This window comes from Tasmannia lanceolata, unplaced genomic scaffold (genome assembly GCF_043159265.1).
Source record: "Tasmannia lanceolata isolate RefF3 unplaced genomic scaffold, GAP_Taslan_0.1 ptg000008l, whole genome shotgun sequence".
NCBI lineage: Eukaryota > Viridiplantae > Streptophyta > Magnoliopsida > Canellales > Winteraceae > Tasmannia > Tasmannia lanceolata.
Window position 1 is genome coordinate 3,330,477 of NW_027518685.1, and position 22,228 is coordinate 3,352,704.

Sequence of the window (22,228 nt, forward strand, 5' to 3'; positions counted from 1 at the left end):
TGGTAATTCAGTCCTTCAATCACAAATCTACCCAATTATCCTTGACCCCACTCCGATAGGCCGATTCTAAACCATTGATCAAACAAGATTAAAAAGAAGCCCTTCTGCATGCCTCAATCTTGCCGTTCGGCAACACACCTGGACCCACTTTGAATCCCTGGATGGCCCACTTAGTTATGGAGCTGTCCCGGCCAAACTCAGCGCACGTTACATTTTGTCAGCTGATATCCGCACTACCGTAATTTGATAAGGGCACTACAAGTTTTGTATTTTATCTCTGTCCATGTACTCATGTAGGCATGTACTCACCAAAACCCTAAAAACCCTCCTTAAACCCTAACCCAGCCCCCCCATCTCAGAACCGTCATTTCTCTCTGAGCAAAAAAAAATAAAAAATGTCGTCTTTCTCTCGCCTTATGCGAAACCCTAATTTTCTTCTTCTCTCTCGAGGATTCTCATCCTCTCCATCTATTCACACAAGCTTCTGGTCTCCCATTATACGCGAAAAAAACTTAGAAACCCTAGTAGAAAAATTCAAGGAATCCTCTTCTGATGAAAGATTCAGAGCCACTCGCTATCTCTACGATGTGGCAATCAAACGCCTTTCTTTCGCCAAGGAATTCTCATTGATTGAAGAAATCCTCGAATACCAGAAAAAATATTTAGACAATTCTTCAGAGGGTTTTGCATCCCGTCTAATCTCACTCTATGGAAAATCCGGAATGTTCGATCACGCTTCAAAGATGTTTTATGAATTGGGTGGATTCAAATGTCCTCGGACGGTAAAATCCTTCAATGCCCTTCTCACCGCAGCTTTAGATTCGAAAAATTTTGAGAAAGTAGGTGAGATTTTCCACAAATTGCCCTCAGAATTATCTGTTGATCCTAATGTTATTTCGTATAATATTTTAGTTCAATCTTTATGGAAGATGGGTTCTTTGGATAATGCGTTTTCGGTGCTGGAATTGATGGAGAAGAATGGGGTAAGACCTAATTTGGTTACGTTTAATACGCTTTTGAAAGGGTTTTATGTGGAGAGTCGGTTTTCCGATGCTGAGAAGATTTGGGCTAAAATGGGAGAGTGTAATTGTAATCCTGATATTGTTAGTTTTAATTATAAATTGCAAGCATTGGTTTCTGAAAGGAAGATAGAAGAGGCTGTGAAATTAGTGGATGGATTGAAGAGCGAAGGGCCGAAACCTGATACGTTTAGTTATAATGCTTTGATTAAAGTGTTTTGCGATGATGGGAATTTAGAGGAAGCAAAGAGGATTTATAGTGAATTAAAGGTAAATGAGTGCGCCCCGAATAAATTCACATTTGAGACCCTCATTCCTTGTCTTTGGGAGAAAGCGGAGTTTGATATGGCTGTTAAGTTGTGCAAGGAATGTTTAAATCGCCACCCTTTCGTCAGTGTGGAGGTCTTGCAAGGTGTGATTGATGGGTTGGCCAAAGAGTCGAGGATTGAAGAGGCTAAGGCGCTTGTTGAGCTCGGGTTGTCAATGAGCCAGTATCGTTCTCGCTTAAAAGTGCCTTCTGGAGCAGAATGAGATTGTTTTCTTCTATGATCTCGTATCTAAACTATTCTGATCAGTAAAAATTGTCTACTTGTGCTTATAATTTTGTTTGGTTAATGCATTTGCAGTTGCCATCTTCCAAGAGGTTTTCAATGTTACATTTTCCTTTCTTGTTGGTGTGGGGCTTTCTATATTACCTGCAGCACTAGATGACTTCACATTGCATTTCATTTCATATCTGCAAAATATGTTGAAGAACATGGGTTTGTTACTCTTGATAGTGGGAATATCAGATTAGTTTATGAAATCAAGTCTTTTGTATCGGACTATCATTTGTTTTGCAGGTTTAATTAATGTAATTTACTATTTCAGTTAGGTTTGATGCTTATAAATTGTAGGGTGTATATGAATTATGAATGCATTTCATGTTTGCAAGAAAATTTTCGAAGGGATCTACTATCACTGACAATGGAAAGGGCAGAGCATTGTTTATCTTTATTAATAAAGGTACCTGATCTCAAACCCAAGATATTTTTTAAGTTTCATCTAGCATGATCATATCCAATAATAGTGCTGTCTCTGTGTTCTTATATTGGAGATTATGTATGCTTGTGTACAACTATGAGTTTATGTTGATACTGTTGGAGAGTATAATCTAATGCTACTACTGTTGTGTTTGTTTTGCGTCTTTATGTTGGAGCCTGTATGCTATGAAAAGGTTTGTGTGCATGTTACATTGGTTGAGTTTGTTGGAGAGTATATATAGTCATGCTGCATGCTCGAGCTCTTTTTTGTTTCAAATTAGTGAAATATACATCAATGTTGACGTATTGATTATCTGCTTTGGTTAACTCCAACCCATATATATCTTGTTTGTATCCCCGAGATGATGAGCTGCTAATGTTGATCAACATTTCTCAAGTATAAAATGCCTTAGATTGAGAATCACATTTTATGTACAAGGGCACCACCTTTCTCATTTTGTGAAAAATGTTCCTTAAACTTCTTGGAAAATGCGTATCGTAGCCACAATTTGCATCATTTATTGGAATCTGAACCAAAACCGAGGTGGTGTTGCATAGTAACTATGATCTCTCAATATGCACAGTGTTATTTGACTTTTGAGTGATCCATTTGAAATAATTGTCACTTCTTGACATTATATAGCCTCATTATTAATTCTTTTCCCTACTCAGTAGTTCATGTATCAGTTCGATTTTCATATTCTTTGATGGATGCAACAAATTTAATAGGGCCTGATTGTTACTCGATTGTTTAGAAACTCCCTTACTCTTCACTCCGCCCTTCGTCACCCTTTCCCTCGTTGTTGTCACTGTCCGCGGTTGCCTTCACTAGTCAGTGCACTGCTTCCACCCTCCTGTCTCGTCGACTATCATTAACCACCATTAATGAAAGATAGCTTTATGCATTCATTTGTTCACCAATAACACAAATTTACCACGAACTTTTTCTGAGTTTAGCCGCAGAAAGTGATAAATTAGCAAAAATCCAAGTAAATTGGGAAAAATCGAGTTACATTGGCAAAATATCAGGGTAAATCAGCAGTCCCCTGTTTCGGCACTCACTAAGGCTAGTGTAAGCTCACTATTTGTACTTATTTTATTAAAATGATTTTATTATTTTACTAACTTCTATTTACTTTTCTCATAGCACAAGTTCATCCAACACCTTTCAGGACATAAGGCACAGCTTGATAACAATCTCAGTCTTAGTGTTTTTTAACAATCTCAGTCGTGTTTTTAGTTGTTTATCATGTAATTGTATTTTTATCTGGGAATATCAGATCGGACAGTAGTGTATCAGATCAATTTTGACGGGTCTAGCAGATCAAATATCAAGGGTGGGATGATGAATACGAGCATGCCCGCTCGTTCGTCATCTGCATATATATTATCTGAATGATGGTCTAGCTATTGAATAGTCCATGTTTACTTGTGGAATTCTTAGTCACATTAACTATACTGCGAGTCTTATGATCTTTGATCAGTTATAACTATTCCTTATGAGTATGCTTCAAAATTGAATAATTTATGTGGCAACTTTGTAATTTCTTACCCTCATAACAAATTTTATGATCTGCGAATGAATTGCATAAATTTTATGATTCTTAGTGGTCTTAATTTTTTTTTTTACAGAATGGATCAAATAGAGATTAATGAAAATTGAGCTAATGTTTGAAAATGAATTCTTTCACTAGTCAACTGTTTAGATCTATGTCGTTTATTGGTGCTTAGTACACCTGCAGTGAAAAAAAAGGGCGGCCCAGTGCTCGAGGCTCCCGCCATTGAGGGGTCTGGGGAGGGCTAGATGTACGCAGCCTTACCCCTGCTTTGCAGAGAGGCTGTTTCGGTGACTCGAACCTGTGACCACTATGTCTCAATGGAGCAACCTTACCATTGCGCCAAGGCTCACCCTTAGTACACCTGTAGATTAACCAAAATTAGATGTGGCAGAGTGAGGGAGTCTCCTCCCTGAAGTGCACTTGTAATCTTCTCTTATTTAATTAATGGTAACTTTTCAAATAAAAAACCATTAAAAAAAACTTTTCAAATAAAAAAAATGTCCACGTCCATAAACATGTGTTGATAGCTAACCCATCTTCCACACTTTTTTTTTTATCAAAGATAATTTTATTCAAAGCAAAAAGAGATTGCAGATTCACATTCACATTCACATCTATGGGGAGGCAGAACCCCGATTATACTAAGTCCCTCGAGCCCCATCTTCAACACAAACCAAACCAAACCAAATCTGTTTCTCCTTCAATGGAAAAGCTACCTCTCGTTCAAAGGAATGGATTGAACAAGCAATGATCTGATATGATCTTTTGTCTAGCAGTTTGGATCACTAAAGCCATCCCCATATTGGTATATGCACTGGGCCGTCCGTGTAAGATTCAAAACTGCATCAGTAAAAGTTTGGGGAAACAAAGAAAGAGCAACACAGTCTCTGTTCATCTTCTTCCATAGTTCACTAATCATTGCTCTTACATGCTTGCGAGCAATTTCTTCTGAAACTCCAGTTTGGTGCATGTGACATTGGATAGATGAGGAAACATCACCTCTCTCCATCTCTTCCTATATTCATCAAAAGATACAAACTGAAATGAACAATTTGACCAATTTAATGTTCAATTCGAATGAAAAAGTGGAATTTGTAAATTTGTAGGGAAAGTTTAGATTGAATACCTCCGAACTAACCAAATCGTTACAGAGTCGACATATCATAGATGACCAACGTATGAAATTTGGACAGTTTGCTAAGGATTGTAGTGCCTCTACTTGAATCTTCTGTTCAAGTAAAAAATAAATATGGACTAGCCCAAGTGGTGCTGATACTGAAATTCATGCATTGTTTAGAAACTCCTCAAATGTGGGCGTGTATCTGTTTCTATACCATTTAGCCTCCACCAAGAATGAATTACATAAATCTGCCCACTACATTAAACATACAGTTTCTAGATAAGTTTAAATATTTTGGACAAGAAATTAGTGATATGTAATTAAGAGTGAAATAAAATAAACTAGGAAAGACAGATGAATTTACAGTGTGGAATGATATCCCACCCATTTTCTTTTAGGGTGTCATATGCTATTTCATTAACAGTGTTGAAGACTGCCAGAAAACATATCTTCATATAATCTGGAAGCTGTTCTATTGTGTTAACATCCCATCTGAAAAGCAATTCAATAAAAAAAATAATTCAACCCTATTGCTTTGAAATTGAAAAATTATAGGATTTTAGTTCAACATCACTGAGTCATTTGACCTTGCCACTTGATCTATCCTCATCCAAAAAAAAATAAAAAATAGAATGTTGTGATCAAGACTAACATATCGATCGCATCCGTAAAGCGCTCTAGCTCATCCAAAGAACCATAGACATCATAAATATCATCCAAAATTGCTATTAGTTGGAAGATTTTTGTAAGCACTTTCCTGCAATATTGGTATTGTGGCTCAAACATCACCCCTAGAGACCAAAAGAAACACTCCACCACTCTATCCCTGGCGAATGACAACTTATCTCGGAGTCGAAGATTCCTCCACCACCTTAAAAGTCATGGAAGAACAAATTTACTATCCCAATTTTTTGCACAACTTTGTCACAATATGTATTTTCTCTATAAGATTGGATCAAACATAAATGCTCTATATTGCAATCATAGATTTAGTCCATACCTTGATGTCTTCTTCAGATCACTTTGATGTATTGTCTGTACAATGTTGAAATCTAACTTTGCCAATTCAAGTAAAATAGAATTTGGAAGCTCTTCTTTCTCTTATGCATTTATGTACCACTTAGCTTCTAACCTTACCATCCTCCAATGCAAGGGAAGTTCTAAAGCATGTTCTACTTGATTGGAAAGTTTTGGGTCAATCTTCCCCTTAAGGTCCTTGAGATGCCTAATTGTGAATTCTTTAGCATCATCCAAGATGATTTCTCCTTCGAAAGCAAGGTACGACGCTTCGTACAAGCTGAACATTCCCTTCACGTCTTGCCGAAGGCTTGCCTTGAAACCACCCATCTCGTCCTTGAATCTTTTAAAAACGTCTACAACTCAGAAAAGTTTCAAAGTTAGGCCAAACTATCAAACAAATTAAATGTTTTCGAGTATTGGGAAGTTAGGAAAAGGATTTACCTTGTGAGATGTCATAACCATGTTTCCTTAAGAGCCAAAAGCGGAGAGAGGTGGCATAGAGATCTTCCTCTATCCTCTTGTTGGTAGTCACAAATATGGTGTGTAGGGCGCCTTTGATCTCCTTGTCAAAGAGGTATCGCACCCCTAGACGTTGAATGGCATTGATTAACTCGAGTAGAACCAATGAATTGTTTGTTTCTTGGAGCAATTTCGTCACATCTTTCTTTAGCTTCTCGATTCGAATCACATTTGTATCACACTGCCCGACAACACACAAGTTAGGAAGATCAAAGCACGAGACTGCCCAACAACACACAGGTTAGTAAGATCATAGCACACGATGATGCATGAACTAGCAGCGGAGTGGAACTATCATTTATAGTCTAAACTATTGGAAATAATGAACACATCGATCAATTAATCTTTAAACCTTGAATCACTTCCAACATAAACCAATATCACTTGGTGTTACAATTCAAGACAAGTAATTAGAATCAATGGAAGAAGCTTAATTATGAAGGGCCGTATATGTAAGAACTAAGAACACGAAGGGTAAGGAGATTAGATCCCTTTATTGCACGGAGTTGGGGTTGTAATTAAAGCCAACCGCATAATTATTTTTATTGACATTGTATAATCTTATTCCCAAGGGGTGGTTGCCACTGAAACAGTATTTGTCTGAGAAAGAAAAGTAACATGATGTCATTTTTCTTTTCCCAGGTGTTTGGTTGTCATGCACTATTCATTATACTTTCCTTGCCTTCAAGGAATTTTTTCAAATAATAGCCTTTGAGTTTCCTCCTATGTCAATAGAAATGAAATAGTAAATTAGACTTTTACTTCACTTTATTTTGGGAAATGATACCCCTCTCTCTCTCTCTCTCTCTCTCTCATGCTTTCTTTAAGTTTTACAGGTAGAGAAAAACGTAGGGGTGCAATTCGGGTCAGGTTGGATCAGGTTGAGGCCAACCATAACCCAACCCGAGATAGCAATCCCTCAACCCTAACCCAATCCCCGAGCCCTGGGGTAAGGTGGTCAGCTCCAACCCAACCCGCCTCTAAATCTCTCAACCCTATCCCAACCCATCTAACCCGAATCTGGTCGGGTTGAGTCGGGTTCACCTTGGGCCAAACAGAAAAATACAATATCCCAAAGAGAATTATGACAAAATTAGAGGACGGTGGGCGGGTCGGGTCGGGTTGCCAAGGCCTCATAGTTAATTATTGCAGATCTGTTGACTTGTCAACCCTTGTCACCTCAAAAAATTCAAGCCAAAATCAACAAAAAAGGAGGAAATTTGCTTGAATTTCTCGGCAATGATGCTTCTCTCTCTTTCAATGTCTCTCTCTCTCTCTCTCTCTCTCTCTCTCTCTCTATTGGTAATGTACCCCTACTGCTATTCTCTCTAGGGTTTACAGCCAAACAGTATATACCAATATTCTCCCAGTTAAGTTGAAGGTAAATCCAATGCTCGTCTCCTCCCTGCTGACTACTTGCACCACCACTCTCCGAGGTAAATACCCACAACCAAATAAATTAGGGAATTATGTTTTCTCATAGTGGAAGATCGTGTTCTCGTCTACGGACGTAGGCATCTTCGCATAGGGTTGCAACTCGGGTCGAGTTTTGGGAATTCAGATTAGGCTTTTACCTTGACATCGGGTTGGGTTTGGGTTGATTGCAATTCATTTTTTTAGCAAAAGCTCAACCCTGCCCCTATCTTTGCCGAACCACTTAAAATCTTGGTGCGCACCTTGTGACTTGTTTCTTTTTTTACTATTTCGTTTATTTGTGCACGATCGGATCTGATTTTGCTTGACAGATTTCTCAACATCACCACCTTAATTAATAAAATCATAAAATCTATATTTAGGCCATGTTTCATGGTTGGCAGCTATGATTTTTTTTCCATGGAATATTAGTTTGCCAAAGTGAAAAGAGAGTACTATAGAAAAAGGTGGGAATGGGATAGGGAGAGTATTGAGAGGGAGTGAGGAGATGGAGCTAACTGGCTGAAAAATAGGAAAAAAAACTCTATTTTGAGTATTGTTTTTTCCTATTTTTTGATATTAGAAAAATCGATGTGCAAATCTGTAATTTAGGATTCAAGATTACCTTGTAACCTCTTAATCTCGCAACTTTGGAATCAGAAATTGACAGTAGCTATTTACTGTAAAAATTAAATGTAAGCAAATAAACAAAGTCGTTAGATCACTTATCGAGTTGAGGCACGAAGGATCTTCGATGTCCTTAAGATAAATTTCGCCCCCACTATGACGAATAATTGGTGCAAATGGGCTTCACGGTGTATGTCTCCAGGATACAAAAACTCTTGCTCCAGGGGTGTGCACTCACGCAGCCCGGATGCCTATCAAACTCGCTTATATGTGTCAGAAAGCCTTGATCAGATAATCTTGGGGGAAACCATAATTATCAGAAACAGAAAGAGACGTAGAGAAAAAAGAGAATCAGGAAGGTTTCCCTGCTAAGGATTCCTTTCTGTTATCTCTAAATCCGGTTTTGTAGGAAAACAAGAGACACGTACTAGCGAAACGTCGCTCCTAAACGGCCACTAAACCACGTCGATACGGAATCTTAAACGGTAACAAAGAGTTTAAACAAAAATTAAAGAATATTTTAAACCTTTAAAACAAAAAGAGAAAAATTAAACAAACGAAAAGAAAAATCCTTGGGCCCACGTGCCCGGCCGGCCGAGCCGCGCGTGTGTGGTAAGACCAAAAGCCCGCTGGACCCAAGTGGGCGATCCGTGCTCGTAGGATTCTCATGACCTCTTGCTCATTCACAAGGCTAAGAGAGTGAAAGTATATATATGACCACTCTCATCCTCTCACACTTATCATCTAGGACTAAAGTTTTCTCATGACTTTAGTCCTTTTGGAGGGAAGCCCAAATAATTTGAATGAGAAGCCCAAAAGCATAGAGCAAGTCTCAAAGAAGGACAACATATAATGACTAAAAACACCCCAATATAAGTTTGGATTACAAAAAGACTTTTTCACATAAAAAGTCAATATCTGCCATGAAAAAAATTTCATGGCCACCAATTATGGCCTTTGTGTCCTTGCAACCCACAATCTTATTCGTATACCTTTTGCACTCTCTCTCTCCCTCTCTATCTAGTGTATCGACTTTTGCAAGTTTATTTGTCAGGTAATATCTTTAAGCCATTGAATGCGCTCATTCCTGTAATACGGAAGACTAGGCAAAAAGTGACCCGGACCCGCAGGTCCACCCAGCCCGTCATAACATAATGGGTCCGGGTCCACAATTAATGACCCATTTAAAATCGACCCGCGGGTCCACCCAGCCCGTCATAACTGGGCCGGGCTGATTAGACCTTCGGGTGAGGAACTTTTTCTATATAGTGTTTTTCCGTCATAAATTGTTGACGTTTGTCAGTCGTTTTTCTGTCCTGGACGAGAAAGTTAACATGAGGTGGAAAGAATTTTGTCCCTTTCTCTCTCTACCACTTATTTGGAGGTGGAAAACTGTGCAATAAAAACTTGTTTTTAAACCCAGCCATCACAAAACGTCAATTTTTCTTAAACACGTCCCTTTCTCCCTCTTCTAAATCGAAAAAGCAAGAGGGGTGGAAATATCATTTTCGACTAAGGGCAATAGGGCATTGAGAATATTAAAATATGGGTGACCCGCGGGTCGACCCGGCCCGTACGGGCTGGGTGCGGGTCCACACTTAGTGACCCTTAAAATTTTACGGGTCATTTCACCCGGCCCGTTTGACCCCGACCTGTACGGGACGGGTCAAGCCCAGCCTGGCCTGCCCATTTGCCAGGGCTAATAGAGGGTCGCTAGTGGTGGTGTCAATGGATCCAATTCAGATCGGATCCACCTATGTCTTAGTGACGATCCATTCAAATCTTTTATCGGTCGGATCAGATTTGGAGTGTTCTTCGGATTCTACTTCTTGTGTATCGAGCACGATCTATTTCAAATCGGGCTGTCCATCAGAGTGTCCTAGTAGGTCCTACTTACATTTTATACAGTTAAAATTTTAGAAAAGAGAGGAAGAGGGTGAGCTCCAGTGTCACCAGTAGCTGTAAGGGTGAGCGAAAACTTGAGAGAGAGAGAGAGAGAAGAATTAAAAATATACTAAAAATCAGAGTCGTTCAAAAAATGCATATATATAAATTAATTTTACTAAGATACCCTTGAAATAATATTTAAAGTTATAAAAAATTAGTGGACCATCCCAGGGTGTAGGCATAACTTATGAGTATGAACATTGGCTACGAATATTTGAAGTTTAAAACGGGTTACCCGTTTTGCAAGTAACTCTCACAATGGCATAACAATCCTGGCTATTAATAGGGATATTTGGAAAGAGGATGACGAAACGTACAAGATATCCAATTAACTTTAGTATATTGGTTGTTTGGAAGCATCTCAAAAATAGGCCCTTTAGAGGGTCAAAATTTACTATTCATACCATCTTGCTTAGGGATTTTAGAGTGTCAAGAGTTCATTAGAATTCAGATTTGGTACAGTTTAAGCCTATTTGATGCTGAGTAATTATAGGGATTCTTTATTATAATTTCTCCCTCTACTTCAACAACTACACGCTTTATTACCGTGTCAAACCCCATCAATTAAAGGCAGAGCCCACATATCTGAGTTGCCATTTTTCAAAGAGGAAAGGGAAAAAAAATAAAAAAAGTTACCTCAGTATTTTGAGAGAGTGTAAGGAAGTGATCACCCCAAATGCTAGGTAGATAATCTGCTGACCTTCGGGCAACCCCTGGTTTTCCGTTATCGAATGAAGTGAGAGTGGGAGGGCAACCAGAATTGCAACTCAAAACATCCATGAGTACGTAGAGGGAGTTCTATATCCTATTTTGATTCTAGGCAACGTAAAGGCCGAGAATTTATAGGCACGGGCAGAGAGAGAGAGAGAGAGAGAGAGAGAGAGAGAGAGAGAGATGCAAGTAAATGTGAACGTTTAAAGGCCGACACACTAAAGGCGGCCAAAGAAAGTTCACAAAAGGCCAATATTGTTGCATGAGCGAGATGAAAATGACCTAAAAAGAGTTCTTTCTTGCACCATTGAAGCCAAAGTAGTTCCAAGTTGAAAACGACTAAAAAGTAGTTCTTTCGGTTCGAGAATTTCGGTCCGAAATTTCGGAATTTCGTGAATTTCGGTTTGGAATTTCGAGTTGGATTACCTAATTGGCCCGAAATTTTGGATTTCGGTGGGGTCTGAAATCGGTACCAAAACCAAAATTTAAAACCTTGATAGTGGTTCAGCTTAATCCGATTGGTTGAGGTAAACCCTTGTGTTAGTGGTTGTGAAACACAATGTAGTTGTTCAAACTCTATGTAGCTGTCAATAATTGTCGACACTAAACGTCACTTTTAAAACTAAACGTAAAAGTAAAAAAAAAAGCTATTTCTTTATTCAAAAGGGTGAAGGGAAAAAGGGTCCTAAAAAAATATGAACAGTGAATAGTACTTTTTTTTGGTCGTTTTCAACTTGTAACTGCTTTAGCGTCAACAGTACAAGAAAGAGCTTTTTTTTGGTCATTTTTCCTAATTAAAATGATATTGTAAAGGAGAGTTAGACCAATGCGCTTTTTTTTTGGTCATTTTTCCTAATTAAAATGATATTGTAAAGGAGAGTAAGACCAATGTGAGAGACTTAACAATGAGAATGTGTCATATCTGCAAAAAAAAATCTACTGTTTTTTTTTTTTTCTGACTTTCCTAAACCAAAGGGCTGGCTTTACCTCATATGATTTGTTGTGGCATGAACCCATTTGTTTGGTTACTCTCATTTTCTCTAACATTACTTTTTTCTTAATCCAATTTAAATTTGGGTGAGATAAATTCGCACCCCCCTGTGGGAATTATCCCACAGGGGGGTGCGAATTTATCTTAGCCCCTAAATAATCTTAAAATTGCATGAACCAATTTCCACGTGTACTGAGCAGATCTGAATATTGGTGGCCATCAGAACTCAGAAGCCCCTCTTACAGCTGTGTTATCTATGCTAGAAATTTGTGGTTGGCATTTGGCAACCATAAAAAAAATTATTCTATGGAATACTTGAGGTCCCAACTATGTGAGAGGAGCGGTGAAGGAGGCAGTGGGAGAGAAAACACCGTTAAAACTTAAAATTGGCTCTTGGTATTAGCCCCAGCATGTTTTGATAATATCACAAACTCACCACTGTCACATGTTATTACAATTCCCAAAGGGACTAATGCAACAGCACTGAAAAGCTAATTAAAAAGGTGTAAGACAAAGTGTATAGTGTCGTTATCAAAATATAGTAGTGTCGATATCAATCCCCTTATACAGATATGGGTTTAATTATTATTATTTTTTTAAATACAGATATGGGTTTAGTATCCACCAGAAAATTTTATAATATATGTTTTAAATAACCTGGGAATTATTTAATTAGCCAGCAAAGTTTCCTCCATTACTTATGTCACAGATTGTTGATAAATTCAGTTAATGGATGAAAGTTAAATGATAGAGGGGAGTGTTTTTTTCATATCAAACAAGGGAAAGACTGCAAATATCAGATCCTTACCAGTTTTCACTTGCTATCTTCAAGAAAGGGAGAAAATCGATCTCTTCACGAGGGAACACCACACCTCCGGAAACCCTTCCCTTTCTGTGAAGATTGAAGGCGAGATGCTGGTTGAAATCTCGCCAAGGAAGACCACCATGGCAAGAGAGAGAGAGAGAGAGAGAGAGAGAGAGCAACATAGACTAATTTCAGTTTTTACCACTTGGTAAGTTGGTAGTAGAGGCGAGAGCGAGGTAAAGTTGAAGAAGAAAGTCGTACGTACATAAAGTTTCTACTTCCTATGGCGTGAGACAGGGGAAGTCGTGCTGTCAAAATCAGCTTTATTGTTTAAACCTTTACAGCATACTATATTAATCATATCACTGCCCTATATTAATGATATCACGTGTCTACAAAATGCCAAAAAACATAGGTTAACGTCGGGTCGGGTCGGGTTTTTCACTTTCAAAACTGACGCTACCCGTGGCATCCTCGGGTTTTTAAAAGTCTAACCCGACCCACCCCGAAACTCATCTTATTTGAACCCGACTCGGTGTATTTTCAGGTCGGGTTGATGCGGGCCGGGTAAAACCCGACCCAAGTTGCGAGCCTAGTTAAAATTGGCTCTTGGTATTAGCACCAGCATGTTTTGATAATATCACAAACTCACTATTATTTAACCCATCACATTTTATTACAATTCCCAAAGGGAAATGATATTGCCCCCCCTCCCCCTTCTAACGGTTTCTGAGAGAGTGGTTCACTGCTTGAGGACAAATTCACCCCCTTTGATGTTTTTCATCCCTTCCTTAAAAAGCTGTCAAAAGACAATTAAAACGAAATGACAAGGTGAGTTTGTGCAATTAAAAAAATGTGGTAGTGCCAGTATCAATAGCCTTAAATTTTGTCATTCACAAAAGATTAATGCTAGGGAAACCGGCTTCACAACTGAGGAGGAAACCGGAGAAATAAATTGTTGCCAAAATACTCCTTTTGGGTGATTTTCCTGAACCAAAGGACTGGTTGTGCACATGCAACAACCAACCCATTTATACAGTCTCCTGCTCAATTGTAAAACCATGTTTTCCTAGCATTACTCTATTACTTTTTCATTTTCAAAACATACGAGGGTAAAGTTGAAAAGTTAGAGAGTTCTTGGCATCCTTGTGTTTTCACTTTTCCTTAGATATTGCTTATGAGGATAGGTCTTGTCTCGTTCCTTATTATTATTGAGATAAGGGTTAATATTTTGTAACTGATTGTAATATCTTTCTCATTTTAATAAACTGGTCGGGGTTCCCACCAAACCCACATTACTTATAAAAAAAAGGTTGAAAAGTTGGCCAAAGAAACGTGCTTGGCCTTGTTTGGATTGCAAGAAAAATGTTTCTTGCGAAGAATGTTTTTTTTGGAAAATTTTTTGTTTCCACAATTTTAAGGGAAATGATGTGTTTATGTCTTATTTAAAGGGTTGCCATTATAAACTGATGGCCTATCTAGGTAGAAATTAAACTCCGGCTTTTTAAGTTTCTTTTTCTTTTTTTAAAGTGTAATCCAACAATGGAAAAACAAGAAATTCAGGAAAAAACTTTCTATTGTAAACTTTTTTCAGAAAAATCTTGCAATCCAAACAGGGACAAACATCTTAGATGCATTTTTCTTTTTTTGAAATGGTGAATCATATTAGAATGGAAAGGGAAGCCCTAGGTGGGAAAGCCCAATAGAACATCTTAGATGCATTGTTTTCCCTTCTATTCAAATAGCAGCTTGAAACACAAGCAATACCACCTGTTGGCCACGTGATAGTCTTTATGTCTTTTTGTCATGTGCCATGGAAAATCTGCAGTCTTGTAACTAAGGCCCCGGAACTTAAGAAGGTTCCAAGAAAAACCCAACCATCGTGTAGTCCAAATCCAAAAAATTTAAAGTTGTTCCTAGCTCTTGACACATACATGTCAAAGTGCTTGACCTCGACTCATACATCTCAAGTGTGCATACCAAAATTATGAATAATGAATCTAATCACCAAGCCACGAGAAGTTAATTAAATAATTGAATTTTTGTCAGAATTGATATGGCAGAAGATGCATCCATGTGACATGGGACCAAGATCCAGTAAAGAGCCTTAGATCCACCACATCATTGATCATTGGTCCCAGTTACGTGGGTGGGCCCTAAGGTTGTTCACTAAATCTTATCTTAACGTACAATTACTGTTTGGGCAGAAAAACTCTAATTTTGCCTAAAACATTTAGTGATAAATGTGGGAGACCCGGGTAGAACTCACTCTTGAAAGCTAGCCGTTAAGGGGGGGTGCCCAAATCCTTATAAAGCCCACCCACATCTATTACATATCCGATGTGGGATCTTTGGTTTTCACGTGGAACCCCCAACAACCTCCCCCTCCACGTGGAAGCACATGGACAATCTCGCCCCTCCATGCGGGTGCAACGGTGAACTACGAGATCTTTCCCGAGGGATTTTTCCATCCTCGGAGGCATACCGGGGTTAGCAAGATCTTCCCCGAGGGAAATTTCCATCTTCGAAGGCTCACCAGGGTTACCACGCCTATCTCTAATACCACCTGTTGGGAACCGGGTAGAACTCACCCTTAAAAGCTAGCCGTGGAGGGGAGGGTGCCCATACCCTTATAGCATCTCTTACATATCCGATTTGGGATCTTTGGCTTTCACATGGAACCCCGAACAAAATGCTCATATTTTTTTACACAAAAAATGTTTGTCTCTTAAATATTGCCTTCTCCTTCATCTCATATTGAGTTATTTCACCCAGACTTTTGGGTTGCCAGGACAAAGGAGGAAGGAAGATGGTGAGGCAGAGTTCACATGCGGATGCCCTGATTCCACATGATGCCCAGAAGGTTACTATCCCTAATTTTACCTAAAACATTTAGTGATAAATGTTCATTTTTTTTCTTTGCACAAAAATATTCATCGCTTAATTAGGGGCAGACAAACTCAGGAAGGTATTTATCCTTGGTCAGGGCTTAATGGCCGGACAGACAAACTCCGGTAGGTATTTATCGTGTGTGGCTGTCGGTGTTTAGTTGAAGTAGAATTTATTTAAAAAGTTAACCCTTTAATAAGAGTGTTTTGGTCATTCACCATTGTAGCATTTCTATCCAAATTGGAGTCAAAAGTGTGTTTGCCTATATGTTTTTTGGAAATGGGCTATTCTCCCTGACAACTCTAGAGGAGCTGTTAAATGTGACCAATTAGGTATTCCGTATCATCACACTGAATAAATTCTAGTTGTTTTGTTGTAAATGGGTAAAGGATTTTTAATTTGAGCACTGATAGGAAAACGGGATTCTGTTTTGGTAACAAAAAGGGGCTTCAATGATTTGAGCCACGTCCGCTAAAAGACAAATGGAGGGAGCTCAAATCCCCATAAAAGTAATAAATGCACATTTAAAATGGTCAAATTAAGGGTCATTTCAGTCCCATTTTTATTTTCCAACGGAATCCTGTTTTCAAAGTGTTTTCCTTTTAATTTTTTTTCTTGTATTCTACATCCTCCTCTTGTAACTATTTTTTCTTATTAATAAAATTTAAGGTGTCGCGTCAGGTTCCAGATAAATTCCGGGCTTAAAAAAAGTGTGTTTGCCTTGATGCTTTATTACCACAGACAGATCACATGTGGGAGATACAGGGAAGACTAAGTTCTTTGATAGGGAAAGTAGTACTTGGTTGCGTTGTGCCACTAAATTGCAGGAGCGCGGTCTACCTATTTTCTCAATGATGGTCAATCTATTGAAATAATCCACATCGATAAATAACTAACCCATCTTCAACACTTTTTTTTTAATGAAAGATTACTTTATTCAAAGCATAAACAGATTACCGATCCACACCTTCAGTGAGAGACGACCCGGAGTAAATTAAGTCCCTCAAGCCCTATCTTCAACACAAAATAAAGCAAAACTATCTCTCCTTCAAAGGAATGGATTGAACAAGCAATGATTTGATACGATCTTTTGTCTTGCAGTTTGGATCACTAAAGCCATCCCCATATTGGTATACGCATTGGGCAGTCCGTGTAAGATTCACAGTTGCATCAATAAAAGCTTGTGGAAATGAAGAAAGAGCAGCACAATCTTTGTTCATCTTTTTCCATAGATCATTAATCAGTGCTCTCATATGCTTGCGAGCAATTTCTTCTGAAACGCCAGTTTCGTGCATGTAACATTGGATAGATGAAGAAACATCACCTCTCTCCATCTCCACCTATATTCATCAAAAGATACAAAATGAAATGAACAATTTGACCAATATAATGTTCAAATGCTACATGGATCAAATAACAGATGTATAGTAAATTTGTAGGCGAAGTGTAGATTGAATACCTTTGAACTAACCAAATCGTTACAGAGTCGACATATCAGAGATGACCAACGTATGAAATTTGGATACTTTTCTAGGGATTCTAGAGCCTCTCTTTGAATCTTATTTCCAAGTAAAAAATAAATATGGACTAGTGCAAGTGGTGCTGACATCGAAATCCATGCATTGTTTAGATACTCCTCAAAGGTGGGCACATATTTGTCGTTATACCATTTAGCCTCCACCAAGAATGATTTGCATAAATCTGCCCACTAAAATAAACACATAATTTCTAGATAAGTTTAAAGATTTGAGGCAAGAAATTAGATACACGGGATTAATATTGAAACAAAATTAACTAGGAAGAACAGATGTATTTACCACTTTCTTCAAGTTTGGAATGATATCCCACCCCTGTTCTTTTAGGGTGCCATATGCTATTTCATTAACAGTGTTGAAGAGGGCCAGAAAACATATCTTCATATAGTCTGGAAGCTTTCCTATTGCGTTAACATCCCATCTGAAAACAATTCACCAAAAAAAAGAGAATTCAACACTGAATCATTAACTTTCATGCCACTTGATATATATATCCTCATCCAAAAAGAAAAAGAAAAAGTTGTTATCAAGACCAACCTATCGATTGCATCTGTAAAGAGCTCTAGCTCGTCCAAAGAACCATAGACATCATAAATATCATCAATAATTACTATGAATTGGTTGATTTTTGTAAGCTCTTTCCTGCAATACTGGTATTGTGGCTCAAACATCACCCCTAAAGACCAAAAGAAACATTCCACCACTCTATCCCTAACGAACGGCAACTTATCTCGGAGATTGAGATCCCTCCACCACCTTAAAAGTCATGGAAGAACAAATTTATTATTACAAAATTTTGAACAAGTTTGTCACAATATGCATTTTGTCTGTCAGATTGGCCTACACGTGGCACATGTGGCCCCTCGTTTGGGTTCGCAATTACATGTGGATTTTTAATATCAAGGAGTTGTTGGGTTTAGAACCCTAGACCTTTGCTCTGATACCATGTGAAGCACCAATTACTCCAAAAGCTTTAGCTGTTGGAGATGGCATTATTTAATCTTTTATACTTTAACACAAGCTTTTTGGAGTAGCTGGTTGTTTCATATGGTATTAAAGCTATTGCCTCACTGTATAGGTCCAGAGTTCTAAACCCAACAACTCCTTGATATTAAAAATCTACATATACGGCCAACCCAAAAGAAGGGTTACATGTGCCACGTGCATGGCCAACCCAAAAAAAGAGGGGCCTCACATGAGTAGGAGTGTTGAAGAATAAATGATTAAATAACACCAACTCTAACAGATTTTAAGGTTTTGGAGTAACTGTCTGTTTGACAGTCTTCATGATGGCTGTATGCATGATTTCTCGAAAGTCCATACCTTGATGTCTCCTTCAGATCTCTTTGATGTATTGTCTGTAGATTGTTGAAATCCAACTTCGCCAATTCAAGTAAAATAGGATTCGTAAGCTCTTCCTTTTCATATGCATCTATATACCACTTAGCTTCTAACCTTAGAATTCTCCAATGCGAGGGAAGTTTTAAAGCATGTTCTACTTGATTGGAAAGTGTCAGGTCCATCTTCCCCTTAAGGTTCTTGAGATGCCGAATTGTGAAGGCTTTAGCCTCATCCAAGATACTTTCTCCTTCAAAAGCAAGGTACGAAGCTTCGTACAAGCTCAACATTCCCTTCCCATCTTGGCAAAGGCTTGACTTGAAACGGCCCATCTTGTCCTTGAATCTTTTAAAAACATCTAAACCTCAGAAAAGTTTCAAATTAAGTTAGACCAAACTATCAAACGAATTAAATGTTTATATATGAGTATTGGCAAGATAGGAAAAGGATTTACCTTGTGAGATCTCATAACCATGTTTCCTAAGGAGCCTAAAGCGGAGAGCGGTGGAATAGAGATCACCCTGTATACCCTTGTTGTTGTTGGTAGACACAAATATGGTGTGTAGGGCACCTTTGATCTCCTTGTCAAAGAGGTATCCCACCCCGAGACGTTGAAGGGCATTGATTAACTCGAGCAGAGCCAATGGATCGTTTGCTTCTTCAAGTGGTTTCCTCACATCTTCCTTTAGCTTCTCAACTCGAGTCGCATGTATTTCACACTGCACAATAGCACAAACCCTATCAAATACAGGCAGAGCTGTTGCGACCAAAACCCACCGCCAATAACACCAGTTAATCTAGCACATCCAGCACCGACGAACACATGGAAAAAATTAAAGGTCTTACACAACTAAGATATGCTAAATAGATGCCAAATAAACACAACCACAAACGGAACCAGTAGAGAAAATAAACACAAGCAATTACAAGACGAGAATATACGCTATTTAAAACCAAAATAGTAAAATGCTACCACAACCAAGGTTTAAAATTTCGGTTTCGGTACCTGTTTTGGTACTTGAAATTTTGAAATTTCGACCGAAATTTTGAAATTTGGTACAAAGCACGAAATGAATATTTTATTTAATATTAAATTTCTGCTGAAATTAATGAAATTTGGGCCGAAAATTCTGTAATTTTGGTCGAAATTTCTGTAAAATATTAAATTAATATTAAAAAAAACAATTTTTTTGGGTCAAATTTCGGAAAAACCGAAATTTCGACCGAAATTCCGAAATTTCAGCCGAAATAAATGACCGTTTCGGTTTTGGTCAATTTCGGTGTCGGTCTCCACCGAAATCCGAAATTTCGGATTTCGGTCGAAATTTTAAACCATGACCACAACACACTGGTAAAACCCGTCGAAAAAACCTTACATCCAACGTTCTATGTAACTACAAAATGGCTCTCAAATGTCTACACCAGGTATAATGAAAAGCTCCTCTAAGTAGTTGGAAACTCTTAACACTATGCTTAGCTTGCAAAGAAGAAAATCTAACGAAGAAGAAGTGTAGGAGCAGAAGAAGGCCATAACAAGAATGAGAAAGCCCTTGTTTGTGCTTCACTGCAAAAAACACACGAGAGCTCCAAGACAAAACCCTCTTTTTGCCCTAATTTTTCTCCCTTTTAAAAACGTCTTTTTCTTTTGCCTTTACAAAAGGCCAAAAACACAGGAGATGAAACAAAATGAAAAATAATATTAAAAAAAAAACCCCATGATTATTTATCATCGGTTTACAAGAGTCCACATTTGCGTAGACATTAAAAAAGGAACTATTGTTTTTAATTTTATCATCATTTTGCTTGTTCAGGGCCACGGGCGAGTCCAACTTTCCCACTGGAACCAGTCATAGGCCTCAAGATAGATTATGGTAGGCCTCTTGCAGCAATAAGAAAAGGCACCTAGCTAGAAGTGATGAAACTTAATTACCTCCTCACTGAGAGAGTAGGTAAGGAAATGATCACCCCACACGCTAGGCAGATAATCAGCTGACCGTCGGATGACCTCTTCTTTTCCATTATCAGATGAACTGGGCGTTGAAGGGCAACCAGAAATGCAACTCACAAAATCCATGACCAAGTGTAGGAAGGTTTCTTTCCTATCTTGATTCTAGACAAGGTATCCTATCTTGATTCTGAACCACGTAAGAATGGTTGTCAATTTATAGGGCGAGAGTGAGGGAGAGAGAACGTGGTTGAGAATATAAGGGCATGTGAGTGAGAGAGAGAGAGAGAGAGAGCTACATGTATTTTTTTATGCGTAAGGCGGGGATAGAGAGCCATGTGGGGCCTTATTGCATCTATATAGGATGAATTAAATGAGCAAGGCAATATCTACTGGTGTGTGGCTGTTCTAAGACCAACAATCAAAGGTTGTACGTCACTTTTGATGAGTGGCAATAAATGAAGGGTGATTTGACAAGTGGCCTAACGTTTGATTTGACAACAAAAAGTGGCCTTACGTTTGATTTGACAAGACGTTGGGCAACAAAAAGTGGCGGAATTTTTTGTTTGGTTGACCGGACTATGGTGAGAAAAAAAATACTTTGTTTGGTTACTTAAAATGTTGGGAAGAAAAAAAATCTTCTGCAAGCTTATTTTGGTTCATGGGAGTATTTTTTCCCTTCCTAGGTTTTGTGCGGGATTATTTTAGTTCCTGGGATTATTTTGGGCCCACCAACCAAACGTGGGTTTCCTGTGGAAATTCCACAAAAGTCCCAAGAATCAAAAAATTCCGGCAACCATAAATGAAGAGCTTGTTTTCCTGGTTTCCCTAGCATTATTCATTTCTTAATATTTCTTAATTTTTTGCTAATTTCTTCCTAATTTAGAAAGATATAGAGAAAGAGAAAAGCCTCTCATTATCTTTAGGAGGCTATTAAAATGAAGGGAACTCTTGGAAAAAAAAATAGCTACATGGGTGCCCCCATTAGAGCATCTCACCAGAGTGGTGAGATGGTCCAATGGGTGGGCGCCCAGCCTTGGAGCTTTGTTTTTGCAAGGGCACCATTCCTCTTAAAACAGATATTCTCAATACCATGTTTTGATTAGTAGAGGTACTTACCTTTACTTTAATTATTTAATTAGATGTCAAAAGCTATTACAATTCCTTAAAAACTCTAAGCAACCGATAAAAAAGGAAAAGACAAAGGTGAGTTTATTTCATTATCAAAACATGCTAATGCAAATTCAGTAGCCTATCTTTAATACCAATGGTGATAAATATGTGGGAAATGTTGCCTGTTATTTAAAACGGTATGAATACAATTCTTTTTGTGTACTAGATACTAGTTGCAGACCCGTGCATCAGCGGCCCAAAAAAAAATGCTTTATAACATTTGTTAAAAAAAGAAGAAGAAAAGAATAACATCTTTTTGAAGAATCATTCATAAGGAAGATATATTTGTAAATATAGAGATTAAAAATCAGTATTACACAGTTGAGTAGAAGAAAAACCTGAAAAAGGGCGCATAAGCATATAGAAAAAATCTATTATATATTTCACAAATAAATTGCACCTTGTATTGCCAAATGTTAACTTTTTCTCCCCGAAGATTACAAATACGAATCTGCTGAAAAATTCAGAAGAATATCAGATGGCAAATGTGCACAAATGACACACTTTTTCATTCCCTGAAGAAATATTTGCAAATATAGAGATTAAAAAATCAGTATTACACATTTGTAAAGAGGGTATTGGTATGAACGTACAT

At 38.1% G+C, this 22,228-nt stretch overlaps 2 protein-coding genes and 1 pseudogene across 3 annotated transcripts; 1 reads left to right on the forward strand and 2 right to left on the reverse strand.

Moving 5' to 3' along the window:
* Nucleotides 1-303: 303 nt before the first annotated feature.
* On the forward strand, nt 304-1,692 carry LOC143883956 (small ribosomal subunit protein mS78 (rPPR3a)-like). The gene has a single exon (XM_077387289.1). The coding sequence runs from the start codon at nt 396-398 to the stop codon at nt 1,548-1,550; it is 1,155 nt and encodes a 384-aa protein (XP_077243404.1). The 5' UTR covers nt 304-395; the 3' UTR covers nt 1,551-1,692.
* Nucleotides 1,693-4,381: 2,689 nt separating this feature from the next.
* LOC143882450 (alpha-terpineol synthase, chloroplastic-like) lies at nt 4,382-11,026 on the reverse strand (annotated as a pseudogene). The gene is made up of 7 exons (XR_013252241.1): nt 10,883-11,026; nt 6,182-6,440; nt 5,721-6,093; nt 5,373-5,591; nt 5,105-5,212; nt 4,727-4,975; nt 4,382-4,615 (listed from the first exon to the last, which is right to left on the reverse strand). The product of XR_013252241.1 is annotated as an alpha-terpineol synthase, chloroplastic-like (transcript).
* A 5,503-nt stretch (nt 11,027-16,529) lies between these two features.
* On the reverse strand, nt 16,530-20,719 carry LOC143883959 (alpha-terpineol synthase, chloroplastic-like). The gene is made up of 7 exons (XM_077387292.1): nt 20,446-20,719; nt 18,970-19,234; nt 18,501-18,873; nt 17,715-17,933; nt 17,460-17,598; nt 17,102-17,350; nt 16,530-16,982 (listed from the first exon to the last, which is right to left on the reverse strand). The coding sequence occupies exons 1-7, from the start codon at nt 20,587-20,589 to the stop codon at nt 16,680-16,682; spliced, it is 1,692 nt and encodes a 563-aa protein (XP_077243407.1). The 5' UTR covers nt 20,590-20,719; the 3' UTR covers nt 16,530-16,679.
* Nucleotides 20,720-22,228: the final 1,509 nt, after the last annotated feature.

What these genes read in the sequence shown, in the direction of transcription:
- LOC143883956 (XM_077387289.1), top strand. Translation starts at nt 396, where the DNA reads ATGTCGTCTTTCTCTCGCCTTATGCGAAACCCTAATTTTCTTCTTCTC.
- LOC143883959 (XM_077387292.1), bottom strand. Translation starts at nt 20,589, where the DNA reads ATGGATTTTGTGAGTTGCATTTCTGGTTGCCCTTCAACGCCCAGTTCA. An exon ending in TTTACAGATGCAATCGATAG is followed by an intron (nt 17,599 to 17,714) that starts GTTGGTCTTGAT and finishes AATTGTTTTCAG; the next exon opens with ATGGGATGTTAACGCAATAG. An exon ending in TTCCAAACTTGAAGAAAGTG is followed by an intron (nt 17,351 to 17,459) that starts GTAAATACATCT and finishes TGTTTATTTTAG; the next exon opens with TGGGCAGATTTATGCAAATC.